Source organism: Salvelinus namaycush, unplaced genomic scaffold (genome assembly GCF_016432855.1).
Source record: "Salvelinus namaycush isolate Seneca unplaced genomic scaffold, SaNama_1.0 Scaffold73, whole genome shotgun sequence".
In the NCBI taxonomy this organism is placed as follows: Eukaryota; Metazoa; Chordata; class Actinopteri; order Salmoniformes; family Salmonidae; genus Salvelinus; species Salvelinus namaycush.
In genome coordinates, this window is record NW_024061453.1 from 264,930 (window position 1) to 289,524 (window position 24,595).

Consider the following 24,595-nt stretch of genomic DNA (forward strand, 5'->3'; position numbering starts at 1 on the left):
AACCAAAGCCTATTCACCAAAAAAATTTGGTTTTAAATGAAATATTAGCTTTTGTCTGAAACCGAAAAAGACCGAAAATTCAAAAGTTAATTTGACGTTATGCACTAACAAGGTTTTTCAGCACAAGCAGATTGACTACTGCTGGAGCTGTTTATGGGTGTGACAAGTAGTCTGACCAAACAAGTATGGAAACGGATATGGGAAAATCACTAAGATGGCGCCGACAGATAGGGCAGCTGTGCTTCTAGCTCCTAGGCAATAACGGTTACATTATTAGCACAGAAATTCAGAGTGGACTTCTAGTCCGACTCATGAGGCACGCGCACACCACCCACCGCTTCCTAGTATATTACTCGCTAATGTTCAGTCTCTGGATAATAAAATTGACGAGCTCAGGGCGAGGATTTCCTTCCAGAGAGACATCAGGGATTGTAACATACTCTGTTTCACGGAAACATGGCTCTCTCGGGATATACTGGCTGAGTCCGTACAGCCAGTTTGGTTCTCAGTTCATCGCGCAGACAGAAATAAATATCTCTCCGGAAGAAGAAGTGCGGGGGTGTATGTTTCATGATGAACTACTCATGGTGTGATTGTGATAACGTACAGGAACTCAAGTCCTTTTGTTCACCCGACCTAGAATACCTCACAATCAAATGCCGACCGTATTACTTCCCAAGAGAATTCTCTTCGCTTATAGTCACTGCCGTGTATATTCCCCCTCAAGCTGATACCACGACGGCCCTCAAAGAACTTCACTGGACTTTATGCAAATTGGAAACCACATATCCTGAGGCCGCATTTATTGTAGCTGGGGATTTTAACAAAGCAAACTTGAAGAAAACCCTACCGAAGTTCTATCAAAACATTGACTGTAGTACTCGCGCTGCTAAAACACTCAACCACTGCTACTCCAACTTCCTGGATGCCTCCAAGGCTTTCCCCTGCCCTCCCTTCGACAAATCAGATCAGGACTCTATTTTGCTCCTCCCTTCCCCTTGGAAGAAACTCAAACAGGAAGTACCCGTGTTAAGGTCTATTCAACGCTGGTCTGACCAATCGGAATCCACACTTCAAGTTTGTTTTGATCACGCAGACTGGGATATGTCCGAGAATAACATTGACGAATACACTGATACGGTGACTGAGTTTATCAGGAAGTGTATAGGAGATGTTGTTCCCACTGTGACTATTAAAACCTACCCTAACCAGAAACCATGGATAGCTGGCAGAATCCGTGCAAAACTGAAAGCACGAACCACTTCATTTAACCATGACAAGGGACAAGGCGACTGGGGATTTGGCCGAATACAAACAGAGTAGTTATTCCCTCCGTAAGGCAATCAAACAGGCAAAATGTCAGTATAGAGACAAAGTGGAGTCGCAATTCAACGGCTCAGACACGAGACGTACTGTATGAGGCAGAGTCTACAGACAATCACGGACTGCAAAGGGAAAACCAGCCACGTCGCGGACACCGACGTCTTGCTTCCAGACAAGCTAAACACCTTCTTCCCCCGCTTTGAGGATAACACAGTACCACCGACGAGGCCCGCTACCAAGGACTGTGGGCTCTCCTCTCCGTGGCCGACGTAACTAAGGCATTTAAGCGTGTTAACCCTCGCAAGGCTCCCTAGCCGCGTCCTCAGAGCATGCGCAGACCAGCTGGCTGGGGTGTTTACGGACATATTCAATCTCTCCCTATCCTAGTCTGCTACCCCCACATGCTTCAATATGTCCACCATTGTTCCTGTACCCAAGAAAGCAAAGGAAACTGAACTAAATGACTATCGCCCCGTAGCACTCACTTCTGTCATCATGAAGTGCTTTGAGAGACTAGTCAAGGATCATATCACCTCTACCTTACCTGTCACCCTAGACCCACTTCAATTTGCTTACCGTCCAAATAGATCCACAGACGATGCAATCACCATCGCACTGCACACTGCCCTATCCCCTCTGGACAAGAGGAATACCTATGTAAGAATGCTGTTCATTGACTACAGCTCAGTATTCAACACCATAGTGCCCTCCAAGCTCATCATTAAGCTTCAGGTCCTGGGTCTGAACCCCGCCCTGTGCAACTGGGTCCTGGACTTCCTGACGGGCCGCCTCCAGGTGGTGAAGGTAGGAAACAACACCTCCACTTCGCTGTTCCTGAACACGGGGGACTCAAAAGGGTGCGTGCTCAGCCCCCTCCTGTACTCCCTGTTCACCCATGACTGTGTGGACAATCATGAAGTTTGCAGACAACACAACAGCAGTAGGCTTGATTACCAACAACAACAAGACAGCCTACAGGGAGGAAGTGAGGGCCCTCGGAGTGTGGTCCCCATCCACATCCACATCGACGGGACAGCAGTGGAGAAGGTGGAAAGCTTCAAGTTCCTTGGTGTACACATCACTGACCATCTGAAATGGTCCAACCCACACAGACCGTGTGGTGAAGAAGGGGAGACAGCGCCTCTACTCCTATGTAGGAGTATATAACACATTCGATCTGGTCAAAGATAATACCGTTTTCTTCCCCCCCATCTTCTTTGAAATGCAAGAGAAAGGCCATAATGTACTATTCCAAGTTAGGCGTAATTTAGTCACTAGATGGCAGCAGTGTTTGTGCAAAGTTTTAGACGGATTCATTTCTGATCAAAATGTTGTATCAAGACAGCCCTTTATTTTATTTAACCAGGCAAGTCAGTTAAGAACAAATTCTTATTCATAATGACGGCCTAGGAACAGCGGGTTAACTGCTTTGTTCAGGACGACAGATTTTTAACTTGTCAGCTCGGGGATTTGATCTAGCAACCTTTCGGTGACTAGTCCAACGCTCTAACCACTAGACTACACTGCCACCCCGTGCCTATTTGGTTAATTGATACATTTTCAAGTTCATAACTGTGCACTCTCCTTAAACAATAGCATGGTATTATTTCACTGTAATAGCTACTGTAAATTGGACAGTGCAGTTAGATTAACAAGAATTTAAGCTTTCTGCCAATATCAGATGTGTCTATGTCCTGGGAAATGTTCTAGTTACTTACAACCTCATGCCGATCCTGTAGAGGTTTTAATAATGTTTACATATTTTGGATTACTCATATGTATATACCGTATTATATTCTACTGTATCTTAGTCTATACATTACTCATCTCATATGTATATATACTGTATTCTATTCTACTGTATCTTAGTCTATACATTACTCATCTCATATGTATATACTGTATTCTATTCTACTGTATCTTAGTCTATGTATTACTCATCTCATATGTATATACTGTATTCTATTCTATTGTATCTTAGTCTATGCCGCTCTGACATTGCTCGTCCTAATATTTATATCTTCTTAATTCCATTCCTTTACTTTAGGTTTGTGTGTATTGTGTGAAATTGTTAAGATACTACTGCACTGTTGCAGCTAGAAACACAAGCATTTCACTTCATCCGCAATAACAGCTGCTAAACATGTGTATGTGACAAATAACATTTGATTTGATTTGATTTGTAATGTTATCATTTACAAAGTTATTAAATAATAAGTTCTTTGATATTCGCTTTCCATGGCCATTCTCAGTTAGCTAAACGCATAATAATTGATTGCACATGATTTTACAATAATGTTAAATGAAGTCAGATTAACATTTGAATAGGCTAACACGGGTCCCATGTGAGGTATATATAATATCATATATGATACATTTTACCCCTCTACATTACCTAAGGGACATGCTTATCCAAATTAGTCAACTCAAATTGATAAAAAAACAAAAACACAACCTGTGTTTTCAAACCATCATTCATTCACTGACATCACAGTGGCACAAGTAACGTTCAGATTAGAGAGGTTTGTATGTTGATGACCACGTATTGGGTGGGTTGTGAATGAGCCAGAGGTGAGAAACAGGCAGGAAGTGGAGGGGACAGAAACATAGAGGTTGATAGAGGGCTCTTCGTTGCATCTTTTGCCATATTGGTTTCTGTGACCGCATGGTCAGATCCATTGAGGGCTTTCTCCATTTTAAAGTAGTCAATTTCTTCTTCTACTTCTATGAATTTATTGTAGGGGACAGACAGGAAGTGGAGGGAACAGACAGGACGTGGAGGGGACAGACAGGAAGTGGAGGGGGCAGACATGAAGTAGGGGGGACAGAGAGGATGTGGAGAACATGACAGGAAGTGGCGGGGGCAGACAGGATGTGGAGGGGACTCTTTGCATTGTGGCTAACTGTGATGGAATGCTAAGTGTTGAAATGCTAAGTGTTGAAATGCTAAGTGTTGAAATGCTAAGTGTTGAAATGCTAAGTGTTGAAATGCTAAGTGTTGAAATGCTAAGTGTTGAAATGCTAAGTGTTGAAATGCTAAGTGTTGAAATGCTAAGTGTTGAAATGCTAAGTGTTGAAATACTAAGTGTTGAAATGCTAAGTGTTGAAATACTAAGTGTTGAAATGCTAAGTGTTGAAATACTAAGTGTTGAAATACTAAGTGTTGAAATGCTAAGTGGTGAAATGCTAAGTGGTGAAATGTTAAATGTTGAAATGCTAAGTGTTGAAATGCTAAGTGTTGAAATGCTAAATATTGAAATGCTAAGTGTTGAAATGCTAACTGTTCCTGGTCCAAGTAATAAGCGTTGTTGGTCTCACCGAAGGCGGCAGTCAAGGCAGGGTCCATGGTAGGTTGTCCATCTCCAGAGGGAAGATCCAGGCGGGTGAAATCTCGGCTTTTGTCGTTGTTGTACTTCACATTCAGGCTGGTCAGCTTGGAGAACTCCACACGCAGAGTGCAGCATGCGTTATAGATGTTCTGGCCATCCAAAGTCTAGAGAGAGAGAGAGAGAGAGAGAGAGAGAGAGAGAGAGAGAGAGAGAGAGAGAGAGAGAGAGAGAGAGAGAGACAGAGAGACAGAGAGAGGGAGAGAGACAGAGACAGAGAGAGACAGAGACAGAGAGAGACAGAGAGAGAGACAGAGACAGAGACAGAGACAGAGACAGAGACAGAGAGAGAGAGAGAGAGAGAGAGAGAGAGAGAGAGAGAGAGAGAGAGAGAGAGAGAGAGAGACAGAGACAGAGAAGAGAGAGGGAGAGAGAGAGAGAGAGACAGAGAGAGACAGAAAGAGAGAGAGAGAGAGAGAGAGAGAGAGAGAGAGAGAGAGAGAGAGAGAGAGAGAGAGGGTGTTAGATCAACAAATATATTGGACAGACATTCATTATATATATAAAAAAAGAGAACATTTCAGGATAATTGGCACCATAAACATGTTTGAGTATCTCTCTGAGTGACCACCATAAACATGTTTGAGTATCTCTCTGAGCACCATAAACATGTTTGAGTATCTCTCAGGGCACCATAAACATGTTTGAGTATCTCTCAGAGCACCATAAACATGTTTGAGTATCTCTCAGGGCACCATAAACATGTTTGAGTATCTCTCTGAGTGAGCACCATAAACATGTTTGAGTATCTCTCTGAGTGAGCACCATAAACATGTTTGAGTATCTCTCAGAGCACCATAAACATGTTTGAGTATCTCTCAGGGCACCATAAACATGTCTGATTATCTCTCAGGGCACCATAAACATGTTTGAGTATCTCTCAGGGCACCATAAACATGTCTAAGTATCTCTCTGAGTGACCACCATAAACCTGTCTTCACACAGGGTCCTAGTGAAGAATGAAGTGCATCATTATAGTCTAGTGCAGAGGGAAAAACTACTCCCATCATCAGAAAACCACAGTGTTCTACAGTAATGACAGAATATGTGTCACTACAGTTACTGTACCCCTCAGAGAATATAGAACAACAAGCTCCTCTGTAGAGCAGCAGTTACTGTACCCCTCAGAGAATATAGAACAACAAGCTCCTCTGTAGAGCAGCAGTTACTGTACCCCTCAGAGAATATAGAACAACAAGCTCCTCTGTAGAGCAGCAGTTACTGTACCCCTCAGAGAATATAGAATAACAAGCTCCTCTGTAGAGCAGCAGTTACTGTACCCCTCAGAGAATATAGAATAACGAGCTCCTCTGTAGAGCAGCAGTTACTGTACCCCTCAGAGAATATAGAACAACGAGCTCCTCTGTAGAGCAGCAGTTACTGTACCCCTCAGAGAATATAGATCAACAAGCTCCTCTGTAGAGCAGCAGTTACTGTACCCCTCAGAGAATATAGAACAACAAGCTCCTCTGTAGAGCAGCAGTTACTGTACCCCTCAGAGAATATAGAATAACAAGCTCCTCTGTAGAGCAGCAGTTACTGTACCCCTCAGAGAATATAGAATAACGAGCTCCTCTGTAGAGCAGCAGTTACTGTACCCCTCAGAGAATATAGAACAACGAGCTCCTCTGTAGAGCAGCAGTTACTGTACCCCTCAGAGAATATAGATCAACAAGCTCCTCTGTAGAGCAGCAGTTACTGTACCCCCTCAGAGAATATAGATAAACAAGCTCCTCTGTAGAGCAGCAGTTACTGTACCCCTCAGAGAATATAGAACAACAAGCTCCTCTGTAGAGCAGCAGTTACTGTACCCCTCAGAGAATATAGAACAACAAGCTCCTCTGTAGAGCAGCAGTTACTGTACCCCTCAGAGAATATAGAACAACAAGCTCCTCTGTAGAGCAGCAGTTACTGTACCCCTCAGAGAATATAGAACAACAAGCTCCTCTGTAGAGCAGCAGTTCCTGTACCCCTCAGAGAATATAGAATAACAAGCTCCTCTGTAGAGCAGCAGTTACTGTACCCCTCAGAGAATATAGAACAACAAGCTCCTCTGTAGAGCAGCAGTTACTGTACCCCTAATATAGAACAACAAGCTCCTCTGTAGAGCAGCAGTTACTGTACCCCTCAGACAATATAGAATAACAAGCTCCTCTGTAGAGCAGCAGTTACTGTACCCCTCAGACAATATAGAATAACAAGCTCCTCTGTAGAGCAGCAGTTACTGTACCCCTCAGACAATATAGAATAACAAGCTCCTCTGTAGAGCAGCAGTTACTGCACCCCTCAGAGAATATAGATCAACAAGCTCCTCTGTAGAGCAGCAGTTACTGTACCCCTCAGAGAATATAGGACAACAAGCTCCTCTGTAGAGCAGCAGTTACTGTACCCCTCAGACAATATAGAATAACAAGCTCCTCTGTAGAGCAGCAGTTACTGTACCCCTCAGAGAATATAGAATAACAAGCTCCTCTGTAGAGCAGCAGTTACTGTACCCCTCAGACAATATAGAACAACAAGCTCCTCTGTAGAGCAGCAGTTACTGTACCCCTAATATAGAACAACAAGCTCCTCTGTAGAGCAGCAGTTACTGTACCCCTAATATAGAACAACAAGCTCCTCTGTAGAGCAGCAGTTACTGTACCCCTAATATAGAACAACAAGCTCCTCTGTAGAGCAGCAGTTACTGTACCCCTCAGAGAATATAGATCAACAAGCTCCTCTGTAGAGCAGCAGTTACTGTACCCCTCAGACAATATAGAATAACAAGCTCCTCTGTAGAGCAGCAGTTACTGTACCCCTCAGAGAATATAGAACAACAAGCTCCTCTGTAGAGCAGCAGTTACTGTACCCCTCAGAGAATATAGAATAACAAGCTCCTCTGTAGAGCAGCAGTTACTGTACCCCTCAGAGAATATAGAATAACAAGCTCCTCTGTAGAGCAGCAGTTACTGCACCCCTCAGAGAATATAGAACAACAAGCTCCTCTGTAGAGCAGCAGTTACTGTACCCCTCAGACAATATAGAATAACAAGCTCCTCTGTAAAGCAGCAGTTACTGTACCCCTCAGACAATATAGAACAACAAGCTCCTCTGTAGAGCAGCAGTTACTGTACCCCTCAGAGAATATAGAACAACAAGCTCCTCTGTAAAGCAGCAGTTACTGTACCCCTCAGACAATATAGAACAGCTAGAGTTAGGTTACTGATTCAAAGTGACAGGAGTACCAGATCAATGTGGAGCTATATACAGGAAGTACCAGTACCAGATCAATGTGGAGCTATATACAGGGAGTACCAGTACCAGATCAATGTGGAGCTATATACAGGGAGTACCAGTACCAGATCAATGTGGAGCTATATACAGGAAGTACCAGATCAATGTGGAGCTATATACAGGAAGTACCAGTACCAGATCAATGTGGAGCTATATACAGGAAGTACCAGTACCAGATCAATGTGGAGCTATATACAGGAAGTACCAGATCAATGTGGAGCTATATACAGGAAGTACCAGTACCAGATCAATGTGGAGCTATATACAGGGAGTACCAGTACCAGATCAATGTGGAGCTATATACAGGGAGTACCAGATCAATGTGGAGCTATATACAGGGAGTACCAGATCAATGTGGAGCTATATACAGGAAGTACCAGATCAATGTGGAGCTATATACAGGAAGTACCAGATCAATGTGGAGCTATATACAGGAAGTACCAGATCAATGTGGAGCTATATACAGGGAGTACCAGATCAATGTGGAGCTATATACAGGGAGTACCAGATCAATGTGGAGCTATATACAGGGAGTACCAGATCAATGTGGAGCTATATACAGGAAGTACCAGATCAATGTGGAGCTATATACAGGAAGTACCAGATCAATGTGGAGCTATATACAGGAAGTACCAGATCAATGTGGAGCTATATACAGGGAGTACCAGATCAATGTGGAGCTATATACAGGGAGTACCAGATCAATGTGGAGCTATATACAGGGAGTACCAGATCAATGTGGAGCTATATACAGGAAGTACCAGTACCAGATCAATGTGGAGCTATATACAGGGAGTACCAGTACCAGATCAATATGGAGCTATATACAGGAAGTACCAGATCAATGTGGAGCTATATACAGGAAGTACCAGATCAATGTGGAGCTATATACAGGAAGTATCAGTACCAGATCAATGTGGAGCTATATACAGGAAGTACCAGTACCAGATCAATGTGGAGCTATATACAGGGAGTACCAGTACCAGATCAATGTGGAGCTATATACAGGGAGTACCAGTACCAGATCAATGTGGAGCTATAAACAGGAACTACCAGATCAATGTGGAGCTATATACAGGAAGTACCAGATCAATGTGGAGCTATATACAGGGAGTACCAGATCAATATGGAGCTATATACAGGAAGTACCAGATCAATGTGGAGCTATATACAGGGAGTACCAGTACCAGATCAATGTGGAGCTATATACAGGGAGTACCAGTACCAGATCAATGTGGAGCTATAAACAGGAACTACCAGATCAATGTGGAGCTATATACAGGAAGTACCAGATCAATGTGGAGCTATATACAGGGAGTACCAGATCAATATGGAGCTATATACAGGAAGTACCAGATCAATGTGGAGCTATATACAGGAAGTACCAGTACCAGATCAATGTGGAGCTATATACAGGGAGTACCAGATCAATATGGAGCTATATACAGGAAGTACCAGATCAATGTGGAGCTATATACAGGGAGTACCAGATCAATATGGAGCTATATACAGGAAGTACCAGATCAATGTGGAGCTATATACAGGGAGTACCAGATCAATATGGAGCTATATACAGGAAGTACCAGATCAATGTGGAGCTATATACAGGAAGTACCAGTACCAGATCAATGTGGAGCTATATACAGGAAGTACCAGATCAATGTGGAGCTATATACAGGGAGTACCAGATCAATGTGGAGCTATATACAGGGAGTACCAGATCAATGTGGAGCTATATACAGGGAGTACCAGATCAATGTGGAGCTATATACAGGAAGTACCAGATCAATGTGGAGCTATATACAGGGAGTACCAGATCAATGTGGAGCTATATACAGGAAGTACCAGATCAATGTGGAGCTATATACAGGAAGTACCAGATCAATGTGGAGCTATATACAGGAAGTACCAGATCAATGTGGAGCTATATACAGGAAGTACCAGATCAATGTGGAGCTATATACAGGAAGTACCAGTACCAGATCAATGTGGAGCTATATACAGGGAGTACCAGATCAATATGGAGCTATATACAGGAAGTACCAGATCAATGTGGAGCTATATACAGGGAGTACCAGATCAATGTGGAGCTATATACAGGAAGTACCAGATCAATGTGGAGCTATATACAGGGAGTACCAGATCAATGTGGAGCTATATACAGGGAGTACCAGATCAATGTGGAGCTATATACAGGGAGTACCAGATCAATGTGGAGCTATATACAGGAAGTACCAGATCAATGTGGAGCTATATACAGGAAGTACCAGATCAATGTGGAGCTATATACAGGAAGTACCAGTACCAGATCAATGTGGAGCTATATACAGGGAGTACCAGATCAATATGGAGCTATATACAGGAAGTACCAGATCAATGTGGAGCTATATACAGGGAGTACCAGATCAATGTGGAGCTATATACAGGAAGTACCAGATCAATGTGGAGCTATATACAGGAAGTACCAGATCAATATGGAGCTATATACAGGGAGTACCAGATCAATGTGGAGCTATATACAGGGAGTACCAGATCAATGTGGAGCTATATACAGGAAGTACCAGTACCAGATCAATGTGGAGCTATATACAGGGAGTACCAGATCAATGTGGAGCTATATACAGGGAGTACCAGATCAATGTGGAGCTATATACAGGGAGTACCAGATCAATGTGGAGCTATATACAGGAAGTACCAGATCAATGTGGAGCTATATACAGGGAGTACCAGATCAATGTGGAGCTATATACAGGGAGTACCAGTACCATATCAATGTGGAGCTATATACAGGGAGTACCAGATCAATGTGGAGCTATATACAGGAAGTACCAGTACCAGATCAATGTGGAGCTATATACAGGAAGTACCAGTACCAGATCAATGTGGAGCTATATACAGGGAGTACCAGATCAATATGGAGCTATATACAGGAAGTACCAGATCAATGTGGAGCTATATACAGGGAGTACCAGATCAATGTGGAGCTATATACAGGAAGTACCAGATCAATGTGGAGCTATATACAGGGAGTACCAGTACCAGATCAATGTGGAGCTATATACAGGGAGTACCAGATCAATGTGGAGCTATATACAGGGAGTACCAGTACCAGATCAATGTGGAGCTATATACAGGAAGTACCAGATCAATGTGGAGCTATATACAGGAAGTATCAGTACCAGATCAATGTGGAGCTATATACAGGAAGTACCAGTACCAGATCAATGTGGAGCTATATACAGGGAGTACCAGTACCAGATCAATGTGGATCTATATACAGGGAGTACCAGATCAATGTGGAGCTATATACAGGGAGTACCAGTACCAGATCAATGTGGAGCTATATACAGGGAGTACCAGATCAATGTAGAGCTATATACAGGAAGTACCAGATCAATGTGGAGCTATATACAGGAAGTACCAGATCAATGTGGAGCTATATACAGGAAGTACCAGTACCAGATCAATGTAGAGCTATATACAGGAAGTACCAGTACCAGATCAATGTGGAGCTATATACAGGGAGTACCAGATCAATGTGGAGCTATATACAGGAAGTACCAGATCAATGTAGAGCTATATACAGGAAGTACCAGATCAATGTGGAGCTATATACAGGAAGTACCAGATCAATGTGGAGCTATATACAGGAAGTACCAGATCAATGTGGAGCTATATACAGGGAGTACCAGATCAATGTGGAGCTATATACAGGGAGTACCAGATCAATGTGGAGCTATATACAGGAAGTACCAGATCAATGTGGAGCTATATACAGGGAGTACCAGATCAATGTGGAGCTATATACAGGGAGTACCAGTACCAGATCACTGTGGAGCTATATACAGGAAGTACCAGATCAATGTGGAGCTATATACAGGGAGTACCAGTACCAGATCAATGTGGAGCTATATACAGGAAGTACCAGATCAATGTGGAGCTATATACAGGAAGTACCAGATCAATGTGGAGCTATATACAGTTATATTCCGCTGAACACAGAATAGCCACATGTGTTCACTCCCTCAAATCATAAAAAATATCCTTTCTAGTTTATTCAGCTTTGTTGATTTGTATTCTTCATAATATAAAATAATGCCACGGAATTCTAAGCAAATCTTGTCTGCTAAATGAACTAGTGTAGCCCACAGCCACATGGCATAGCTATAGCAGGGCCTAAAATAAGGACAACTCAGAGTATGCTATTCTGTTCTTCTGAAATAGATTACATTTTCTACATATCATGTTTCTTTAGACCTGTCTAAAATAAACATTGTATTTATTGTGAAGGTGGAGGCTACATTAAATGGATTTATTGTGACTTTTTAAAATGTAGATGTTCCAAAACGTCAGCATCAGTGGCTTGTGGGCTGTATGTGGAACCCAGGAGATGCTAAATGTGTTTATGTTAATTAATGGCCAATTACCGTGAGACCGGCAGTTATTTGCTTAACAATCACCGGCTGACAAAATGTAATGACCGCCACAGGCCCTATCGGTGCATTCTTTAAGAATTCTTTAAGAACGCACCCTGGTGTTCTGTCTATAGCTTGGGATTGTTAACCTGTTTAAATGTTTTGCGCACATCCGCCACGGAAAGCGAGATCAGACAGTCATCCGGAAAAACAGGGACTTTCCCACAGGGCACAGTGTTATATTCCCCGTTCGGGAGTTCTGCGTCGCTGGGCAACTCACGGCTGGGTTTCCGTTAGCGTCTGCAAGCCCTGCCACATACGACGAGCATCAGAGCCGGTGTAATAGGATTCCACCTTCCACCTAAGTTGTCCTTTTGCATGTTTGATGACTCGTCGGAGGTCGTAGCAACCAGGGCCCGTGGGGATTCGGGTGACATTTACGACCAACCCCTAGATACCATTAGAGGTCTGGAGCAACGTTCACTAAATTTAACCCCTTATGATGAACGACTATCAGGCCACTGCTGTGTCCACTATCAGGCACTGCTGTGTCCACTATCAGGCCACTGCTGTGTCCACTATCAGGCCACTACTGTGTCCACTATCAGGCCACTGCTGTGTCCACTATCATGCCACTGCTGCGTCCACTATCAGGCCACTGCTGCGTCCACTATCAGGCCACTGCTGTGTCCACTCCAGGCCACTTCACCCTCGCCCCCTGGGCTCTATTTCACCCTCGCCCCCGGGGCTCTACGTCACCCTCGCCCCCTGGGGCTCTACTTCACCCTCGCCCCTGGGGCTCTACTTCACCCTCGCCCCTGGGGCTCTACTTCACCCTCGCCCCCCGGGGCTCTACTTCACCCTCACCCCCAGGGCTCTACTTCACCCTCACCCCCCGGGGCTCTACTTCACCCTCGCCCCCTGGGGCTCTACTACACCCTCGCCCCCTGGGGCTCTACTTCACCCTCGCCCCCGGGGCTCTACTTCACCCTCGCCCTCACCCCCTAGGGCTCTACTTCACCCTCACCCCCCGGGGCTCTAATTCACCCTCACCCCCCGGGGCTCTACTTCACCCTCACCTTCACCCCCCAGGGCTCTACTTTACCCTCACCCCCGGGGCTCTACTTCACCCTCGCCCCCTGGGGCTCTACTTCACCCCCGCCCCTTCGCATTCTCTCTACAACACTAGGTTCAGGATGTGTCCCAAAGGGCACCCTAGTACCTATATAGTGCACCAAAGTAGTGGGTCAGATATATTGTTTGTGTGGGGAACAGGGGAAGACATGGCAGCAGTACAACAGAACACAGTCAGAGCAGAGGCCAGACTACAGCACACTAAAAGGATATAATTACTGTCTGTCATCTCTGGTTTGGTCTCACTGCCTTCATCTCTCCTCGCCACAGAGCCACTGACAGATGAAAACCTGGGGGCTGATGATTTGTGGCCTAGGAGTGTGTGTGTGTGTGTGTGTGTGTGTGTGTGTGTGTGTGTGTGTGTGTGTGTGTGTGTGTGTGTGTGTGTGTGTGTGTGTGTGTGTGTGTGTGTGATCTGTGAGTTCTAGGTGGCTGACTGTGGCTGGTGTGTCTGATCTGTGGGCTCTATAGCAAGGGATGAAATAAAAGAAGCCAGACAAGATAGGGTTGCAAAATTCCAGAAATCCTGGTTGGAATATTTCAGATATCAGTAGGGAATAAGCAGGAAAAGCAGAATCGTCCAACCAGGATTTATGGAAAACCGGGGAATTCTGGGGGAAATACTGGAATACCCTACAGACAGTAAAACACACTGTCCAACCTCTTCTCCTTCCTCTTCCTTATTCTTCTCCTCCAAGATCAGAGGTAGACAGCATGTTTAGCCTGTATGTTTGTCCAGTGAATACAGGTGTGCCAAGCTTGTAGCGTCATACCCCAAGAAGAGGCTGTAATCGCTGCCAAAGGTGCTTCAACAAAGTACTAAAGGGTCTGAATACTTATGTAAATGTGATATTTATTTGCAAACATTTCTAAAAACCTGTTTCTGCTTTGTCATTTTTGGGGCATTGTGTGTAGATTGATTAGGAGAAAAAACAATTGAAACTATTTTAGAATAAGGCTGTAACGTAACAAAATGTGGGAAAAGTCAAGAGGTCTGAATAATTTCCGAATGCCCCGTATACAGGGAGTACCAGTCCCGAGTCGATGTACAGGTTATTGAGGTAGATATGTACATATAGCTAGGGATGAAGTGACGAGACAACAGGATAGATAATAGAGTAGCAGCAGTGTACAGTCGTGGCCAAAAGTTTTGAGAATGACACAAATATTAATTTCCAAATTTTGCTGCTTCAGTGTCTTTAGGTATTTTTGTCAGATGTTACTATGGAATAATGAAGTATAATTACAAGCATTTCATAAGTGTCAAAGGCTTTTACTGACAATTACACGAAGTTGATGCAAAGAGTCAATATTTGCAGTGTTGACCCTTCTTTTTCAAGACCTCTGCAATCCGCCCTGGCATGCTGTCAATTAACTTCTGGGCCACATCCTGACTGATGGCAGCCCATTCTTGCATAATCAATGCGTGGAGTTTGTCAGAATTTGTGGGTTTTTGTTTGTCCACCCGCCTCTTGAGGATTAACCACAAGTTCTCAATGGGATTAAGGTCTGGGGAGTTTCCTGGCCATGGTGTCACACCCTGACCTTAGAGATCCCTATTATTTTCTATGTTTGGTTAGGTCAGGGTGTGACTCGGGTGGGAAAGTCTATGTTTTCTATTTCTTTGTTTTTGGCCGAATTTGTTTCCCAATCAGAGGCAGCTGTCTATCGTTGTCTCTGATTGGGGATCATATATAAGTTGTCATTTACCTTTTGGGTTTTGTTGGGATCTTGTTTTCTGTTTAGTGTCTGTACCTGACAGAACTGTTCGCTTTCGTTTTTTGTCTTTGTTATTTTGTTTTGGTGTCATCAATAAAAAGACGATGTACGCCTACCACGCTGCACCTTGGTCCACTCTTCCTACCACGCTGCACCTTGGTCCACTCTTCCTACCACGCTGCACCTTGGTCCACTCTTCCTACCACGCTGCACCTTGGTCCACTCTTCCTACCACGCTGCACCTTGGTCCACTCTTCCTACCACCAACGAGAACCGTTACACATGGACCCAAAATATCGATGTTTTGTTCCCCGAGTTACTTAGTTATCACTTTTGCCTTATGGCAAGGTGCTCCATCATGCTGGAAAAGGCATTGTTCGTCACCAAACTGTTCCTGGATGGTTGGGAGAAGTTGCTCTCGGAGGATGTGTTGGTACCATTCTTTATTCATGGCTGTGTTCTTCGGCAAAATTGTGAGTGAGCCCACTCCCTTGGATGAGAAGCAACCCCACACATGAATGGTCTCAGGATACTTTACTGTTGGCATGACACAGGACTGATGGTAGCGCTCACCTTGTCTTCTCCGGACAAGCTTTTTTCTGGATGCCCCAAACAATCGGAAAGGGAATTCATCAGAGAAAATGACTTTACCCCAGCCCTCAGCAGCCCAATCCCTGTACTTTTTTGTAGAATATCAGTCTGTCCCAGATGTTTTTCCTGGAGAGAAGTGGCTTCTTTGCTGCCCTTCTTGACACCAGGCCATCCTCCAAAAGTCTTCGCCTCACTGTGCGAGCAAATGAACTCACACCTGCCTGCTGCCATTCCTGAGCAAGCTCTGTACTGGTGGTGCCCCGATCCCGCAGCTGAATCAACTTTAGGAGACGGTCCTGGCGCTTATTGGACTTTCTTGGGCGTCCTGAAGTCTTCTTCACAACAATTGAACTGCTCTCCTTGAAGTTCTTGATGATCTAATAAATGGTTGATTTAGGTGCAATCTTACTGGCAGCAATATCCTTGCCTGTGAAGATCTTTTTGTGCAAAGCAATGATGATGGCACGTGTTTCCTTGCAGGTAACCATGGTTGACAGAGGAAGAACAATGATTCCAAGCACCACCCTCCTTTTGAAGCTTCCAGTCTGTTATTCGAACTCAATCAGCATGACAGAGTGATCTCCAGCCTTGTCCTCATCAACACTCACACCTGTGTTAACGAGAGAATCCATATAGCCTCCAGAGAAACAGATCATATTGTAATCCATATAGAGAAACAGATCATGTTGTCATCCATATAGAGAAACAGATCATGTTGTCATCCATATAGAGAAACAGATCATATTGTCATCCATATAGCCTCCAGGGAAACAGATCATATTGTCATCCATATAGAGAAACAGATCATGTTGTCATCCATATAGCCTCCAGAGAAACAGATCATATTGTAATCCATATAGAGAAACAGATCATGTTGTCATCCATATAGAGAAACAGATCATGTTGTCATCCATATAGAGAAACAGATCATGTTGTCATCCATATAGAGAAACAGATAATGTTGTCATCCATATAGAGAAACAGATCATGTTGTCATCCATATAGCCTTCAGAGAAACAGATCATATTGTCATCCATATAGCCTCCGGAGAAACAGATCATATTGTAATCCATATAGAGAAAAAGATCATATTGATATCCATATAGAGAAACAGATCATATTGTCATCCATATAGAGAAACAGATCATATTGTTATCCATATAGAGAAACAGATCATATTGTCATCCATATAGAGAAACAGATCATGTTGTCATCCATATAGAGAAACAGATCATGTTGTCATCCATATAGAGAAACAGATCATGTTGTCATCCATATAGCCTCCAGAGAAACAGATCATATTGTTATCCATATAGCCTCCAGAGAAACAGGTCATATTGTTATCCATATAGAGAAACAGGTCATGTTGTCATCCATATAGAGAAACAGATCATGTTGTCATCCATATAGAGAAACAGATCATGTTGTCATCCATATAGAGAAACAGATCATGTTGTCATCCATATAGCCTCCAGAGAAACAGATCATATTGTTATCCATATAGCCTCCAGAGAAACAGGTCATATTGTTATCCATATAGAGAAACAGGTCATGTTGTCATCCATATAGAGAAACAGATCATGTTGTCATCCATATAGAGAAACAGATCATGTTGTCATCCATATAGAGAAACAGATCATGTTGTCATCCATATAGCCTCCGGAGAAACAGGTCATATTGTCATCCATATAGAGAAACAGATCATGTTGTCATCCATATAGAGAAACAGATCATGTTGTCATCCATATAGAGAAACAGATCATGTTGTCATCCATATAGAGAAACAGATCATGTTGTCATCCATATAGAGAAACAGATCATGTTGTCATCCATATAGCCTCCGGAGAAACAGATCATATTGTAATCCATATAGAGAAAAAGATCATATTGATATCCATATAGAGAAACAGATCATATTGTCATCCATATAGAGAAACAGATCATATTGTTATCCATATAGAGAAACAGATCATATTGTCATCCATATAGAGAAACAGATCATGTTGTCATCCATATAGAGAAACAGATCATGTTGTCATCCATATAGAGAAACAGATCATGTTGTCATCCATATAGCCTCCAGAGAAACAGATCATATTGTTATCCATATAGCCTCCAGAGAAACAGGTCATATTGTTATTAGAGAAACAGGTCATGTTGTCATCCATATAGAGAAACAGATCATGTTGTCATCCATATAGAGAAACAGATCATGTTGTCATCCATATAGAGAAACAGATCATGTTGTCATCCATATAGCCTCCAGAGAAACAGATCATATTGTTATCCATATAGCCTCCAGAGAAACAGGTCATATTGTTATCCATATAGAGAAACAGGTCATGTTGTCATCCATATAGAGAAACAGATCATGTTGTCATCCATATAGAGAAACAGATCATGTTGTCATCCATATAGAGAAACAGATCATGTTGTCATCCATATAGCCTCCGGAGAAACAGGTCATATTGTCATCCATATAGAGAAACAGATCATGTTGTCATCCATATAGAGAAACAGATCATGTTGTCATCCATATAGAGAAACAGATCATGTTGTCATCCATATAGCCTCCAGAGAAACAGATCATATTGTTATCCATATAGCCTCCAGAGAAACAGGTCATATTGTTATCCATATAGAGAAACAGGTCATGTTGTCATCCATATAGAGAAACAGATCATGTTGTTATCCATATAGCCTCCAGAGAAACAGGTCATGTTGTCATCCATATAGAGAAACAGGTCATGTTGTCATCCATATAGAGAAACAGATCATGTTGTTATCCATATAGCCTCCAGAGAAACAGGTCATGTTGTCATCCATATAGAGAAACAGATCATATTGTCATCCATATAGAGAAACAGATCATATTGTCATCCATATAGAGAAACAGATCATGTTGTCATCCATATAGCCTCCAGAGAAACAGGTCATATTGTTATCCATATAGAGAAACAGGTCATGTTGTCATCCATATAGAGAAACAGATAATATTGTCATCCATATAGAGAAACAGATCATGTTGTTAGCCATATAGCATCCGGAGAACCAGCCATTTCAACACCATACACTCCCGATAGTACAAACAGAGCTATACCTTTTTGTTGTTGCCTTTTTGTTGTCCGGCGCCAACAGAGATGGCCGCCTCGCTTCGCGTTCCTAGGAAACTATGCGTCTATACTGACCTACAAGATAAGTGTCAGTATAGAGACAAAGTAGAGTTGCAACTCAACGGTTCAGACACGAGAGGTATGTGGCAGGGTCTACAGTCAATCACGGACTATAAAAGGAAAACCAGCCCCGTCGCGGACCAGGATGTCTTGCTCCCATACAGACTAAACAACCTCTTTGCTCGCTTTGAGGACAATACAGTGCCACCGACACGGCCCGCTACCAAAACCTGCGGGCTCTCCTTCACTGGAGCCGACGTGAGCAAAACATTTAAACGTGTCAACCCTCGCAAGGCTAAAGGCCCAGACGGCATCCCTATCCGTGTCCTCAGAGCATGCGCAGACCAGCTGGCTGGTGTGTTTAAGGACATATTCAATCATTCCCTATCCCAGTCTGCTGTTCCCACATGCTTCAAGAGGGCCACCATTGTTCCTGTTCCCAAGAAAGCTAAGATAACTGAACTAAATGACTACCGCCCCGTAGCACTCACTTCCATCATCATGAAGTGCTTTGAGAGACTAGTCAAGGACCATATCACCTCCACCCTACCTGACACACTAGACCCACTCCAATTTGCTTACCGCCCCAATAGGTCCACAGACGGCGCAATCGCAATCACACTACACTCTGCCCTATCCCATCTGGACAAGAGGAATACCTATGTAAGAATGCTGTCATTGACTACAGCTCAGTATTCAACACCATAGTACCCTCCAAGCTCATCATTAAGCTCAAGACCCTGGGTCTCGACCCCGCCCTGTGCAACTGGGTCCTGGACTTCCTGACGGGCCGCCCCCAGGCGGTGAGGGTAGGTAACAACATCTCCACCCCGCTGATCCTCAACACTGGGGCCCCACAAGGGTGCGTTCTGAGCCCTCTCCTGTACTCCCTGTTCATCCACGACTGCGTGGCCATGCACGCCTCCAACTCAATCATCAAGTTTGCAGAAGACACTACAGTGGTAGGCTTGATTACCAACAACGACGAGACGGCCTACAGGGAGGAGGTGAGGGCCCTCGGAGTGTGGTGTCAGGAAAACAACCTCTCACTCAACGTCAACAAAACAAAGGAGATGATCGTGGACTTCAGGAAACAGCAGAGGGAGCACCCCCCTATCCACATCAACGGGACAGCAGTGGAGAGGGTAGAAAGTTTTAAGTTCCTCGGCGTACACATCACGGACAAACTGAAATGGTCCACCCACACAGACAGCGTGGTGAAGAAGGCGCAGCAGGAAGGCCAAAAAGATCATAAAGGATATCAACCACCCGAGCCACTGCCTGTTCACCCCGCTACCATCCAGAAGGCGAGGTCAGTACAGGTGCATCAAAGCAGGGACCGAGAGACTGAAAAACAGCTTCTATCAAGGCCATCAGACTGTTAAACAGCCATCACTAACATTGAGTGGCTGCTGCCAACATAATGACTCAACTCCAGCCACTTTAATAATGGGAATTTATGTAATAAATGTATCACTAGCCACTTTAAACAATTCCACTTCATATAATGTTTACATACCCAACATTACTCATCTCATATGTATATACTGTACTCTATACCATCTACTGCATCTTGCCTATGCCGTTCTGTACCATCACTCATTCATATATATATATTTTTTTATGTACATATTCTTGTTTATCCCTTTACACTTGTGTGTATAAGGTAATTGTTGTGAAATTGTTAGGTTAGATTACTCGTTGGATATTACTGCATTGTCGTATCTAGAAGCACAAGCATTTCGCTACACTCGCATTAACATCTGCACACCACGTGTATGTGACAAAATAAAATTAGATTTTGATTTGAGTGTTTTGACTACGTACCACTTTGGCGTGATGGGCATTCATCGGGTCAGTACGTACCACTTTGGCGTGATGGGCATTCATCGGGTCAGTACGTACCACTTTGGCGTGATGGGCATTCATCGGGTCAGTACGTACCACTTTGGCGTGATGGGCATTCATCGGGTCAGTACGTACCACTTTGGCGTGATGGGCATTCATCGGGTCAGTACGTACCACTTTGGCGTGGTGGGCATTCATCGGGTCAGTACGTACCACTTTGGCGTGGTGGGCATTCATCGGGTCAGTACGTACCACTTTGGCGTGATGGGCATTCATCGGGTCAGTACGTACCACTTTGGCGTGATGGGCATTCATCGGGTCAGTACGTACCACTTTGGCGTGATGGGCATTCATCGGGTCAGTACGTACCACTTTGGCGTGATGGGCATTCATCGGGTCAGCGTATTGTAGCAGGGCCTGGAACTGGTTGTTCTTGGTAAAAGTGATGATCTTCAGGACTGTCCCGAACTTAGAGAAGATCTATGGAGACAAAACAAAAACCAAGTTCATATGAACATGTCTCTTAGGCTACTTAGCACCATAGAGGAGGAGTATTATTCCAAAACTTGGGATGAGAAGAATTTCCCCCTTACTTTGTGAAGTACTTTGAGCATCCATCAATCTATTAATCAGTCAATAACTCAACCAGTCATCTAATCAGTGGTCCAGGGTAGACGAGGTCAGAGGTCAGGGTTACCTGGTGTAGGACCTCCAGTGATAGGGGGTAGAGGTTAGAGGTCAGAGGTCAGGGTTACCTGGTGTAGGACCTCTAGTGATAGGGGGTAGACGAGGTCAGAGTTACCTGGTGTAGGACCTCCAGTGATAGGGGTTAGAGGCTAGAGGTCAGGGTTACCTGGTGTAGGACCTCCAGTGATAGGGGGTAGAGGTTAGAGGTCAGAGGTCAGGGTTACCTGGTGTAGGACCTCCAGTGATAGGGGTTAGAGGTCAGGGTTACTTGGTGTAGGACCTCCAGTGATAGGGGTTAGAGGTCAGGGTTACCTGGTGTAGGACCTCCAGTGATAGGGGGTAGAGGTTAGAGGTCAGGGTTACCTGGTGTAGGACCTCCAGTGATACAGGGTAGAAGAGGTTAGAGGTCAGGGTTACCTGGTGTAGGACCTCCAGTGATAGGGGGTAGAGGTTAGAGGTCAGGGTTACCTGATGTAGGACCTCCAGTGATAGGGGGTAGAGGTCAGAGGTCAGGGTTACCTGGTGTAGGACCTCCAGTGATAGGGGGTAGAGGTTAGAGGTCAGGGTTACCTGGTGTAGGACCTCCAGTGATAGGGGGTAGAGGTTAGAGGTCAGGGTTACCTGGTGTAGGACCTCCAGTGATAGGGGTTAGAGGCTAGAGGTCAGAGGTCAGGGTTACCTGGTGTAGGACTTCCAGTGATAGGGGGTAGGGGTTAGAGGTCAGGGTTACCTGATGTAGGACCTCCAGTGATAGGGGGTAGAGGTTAGAGGTCAGAGGTCAGGGTTACCTGGTGTAGGACTTCCAGTGATAGAGATTAGAGGTCAGGGTTACCTGGTGTTGGACCTCCAGTGATAAGGGGTAGAGGTTAGAGGTCAGAGGTCAGGGTTACCTGGTGTAGGACCTCCAGTGATAGGGGTTAGAGGTCAGGGTTACCTGGTGTAGGACCTCCAGTGATAGGGGTTAGAGGTCAGGGTTACCTGGTGTAGGACCTCCAGTGATAGGGGTTAGAGGTCAGGGTTACCTGGTGTAGGACCTCCAGTGATAGATAGGGTTAGAGGTCAGGGTTACCTGGTGTAGGAACTCCAGTGATAGAGGTTATAGGTTAGAGGTCAGGGTTACCTGGTGTAGGACCTCCAGTGATACAGGGTAGAAGAGGTTAGAGGTCAGGGTTACCTGGTGTAGGACCTCCAGTGATACAGGGTAGAAGAGGTTAGAGGTCAGGGTTACCTGGTGTAGGACCTCCAGTGATACAGGGTAGAAGAGGTTTTCTACAATGATGCGCAGCACGGGGCTCTGTCCTGGCATCAAGGCTCCATCACTGCCCGATGCTGAACCGCCCAACGCCATGTTCCCAGAATGCACTGCGTTGACCGCCTGCAACGCTGCCTGAGCTCTCTGTTGGGGAAAGGAGTAGAGAGGGGAAGAGAGGGAGGAGAGGGGGAAGAGAGAGAGGATAGGAGAGGGGGGAGTGAGGGAGGAGAGGGGGAGAGAGGGAGGAGAGGAGAGGGGGGAGAGAGGGAGGAGAGGAGAAGGGGGAGAGAGGGAGGAGAGGTGGAAGCGAGAGAGGATAGGAGAGGGGGAGAGAGGGAGGAGAGGAGAGGGGGGAGAGAGGGAGGAGAGGAGAGGGGGGAGAGAGAGGAGAGGGGGATGAGGAGAGAGGGATGTAGGGTTTAATACCCCAAACAAACAATAATCCTAAGTGATATAACTTTTTAACTTATTCTCATAATGCTGCTCACCACATAGTATATACACATTGAGTTTACCATGACAACAAACAATCAATAACATATAACAGACATTGGGTTTACCATGACAACAAACAATCAATAATATAACAGACATTGGGTTTACCATGACAACAAACAATAAATAATATATTGATATATATTGGTCATCCATTGTGTTGTAACATGATACTCTACAGTGGCTAGAAACAACTGGCCACGGTGGACTGGACCAGCCTGCTGCTGGAAAGGTCCCATCACAACAACTGACCACGGTGGACTGGACCAGCCTGCTGCTGGAAAGGTCCCATCACAACAACTGACCACGGTGGACTGGACCAGCCTGCTGCTGGAAAGGTCCCATCACAACAACTGACCACGGTGGACTGGACCAGCCTGCTGCTGGAAAGGTCCTATCACAACAACTGACCACGGTGGACTGGACCAACCTGCTGCTGGAAAGGTCCTATCACAACAACTGACCACGGTGGACTGGACCAGCCTGCTGCTGGAAAGGTCCTATCACAACAACTGACCACGGTGGACTGGACCAGCCTGCTGCTGGAAAGGTCCTATCACAACAACTGACCACGGTGGACTGGACCAACCTGCTGCTGGAAAGGTCCCATCACAACAACTGACCACGGTGGACTGGACCAGCCTGCTGCTGGAAAGGTCCTATCACAACAACTGACCACGGTGGACTGGACCAGCCTGCTGCTGGAAAGGTCCTATCACAACAACTGACCACGGTGGACTGGACCAGCCTGCTGCTGGAAAGGTCCCATCACAACAACTGACCACGGTGGACTGGACCAGCCTGCTGCTGGAAAGGTCCTATCACAACAACTGACCACGGTGGACTGGACCAACCTGTTATACACTCCTCCTAAATGGCAACCTATTTCCTTCACTGTATAGTGCACTAGTTTTATTTCATATACAGTACCAGTCAAAAGTTTGGACACACCTACTCATTCAAGGGTTTTTCTTTATTTTTTTACTATTTTCTACATCGTGTATATTGAAGATATCAAAACTATGAAATAACACATATGGAATGTAGTAATGTAGTAACCGAAAAAGTGTTAAACAAATCAAAATGTATTCTTCAAAGTAGCCACCCTTTGCCTTGATGACAGCTTTGCATTCTCTCAACCAGCTTCACCTGGAATGCTTTACCAACAGTCTTGAAGAAGTTCCCTTTACTCTGCGGTCCAACTCATCCCAAACCATCTCAATTGTTTGAGGTCGGGGGATTGTGGAGGCCAGGTCATCTGATGCAGCACTCCATCACTCTCCTTGGTCAAATAGC

At 44.6% G+C, this 24,595-nt stretch overlaps 1 protein-coding gene across 1 annotated transcript in view; it reads right to left on the reverse strand.

The window, feature by feature from the left end:
• The window catches only part of ptbp3 (polypyrimidine tract binding protein 3), a 98,164-nt gene that overhangs the window by 16,433 nt on the left and 57,136 nt on the right, over window positions 1-24,595 (reverse strand). The window contains exons 5-7 of the mRNA XM_038987447.1: window positions 22,781-22,948; window positions 21,235-21,345; window positions 4,642-4,816 (exon numbers count right to left, since the gene is read on the reverse strand). Coding sequence (XP_038843375.1) covers window positions 4,642-4,816; window positions 21,235-21,345; window positions 22,781-22,948 — 454 coding nt within the window. The remainder of the gene's footprint in view (window positions 1-4,641; window positions 4,817-21,234; window positions 21,346-22,780; window positions 22,949-24,595) is intronic.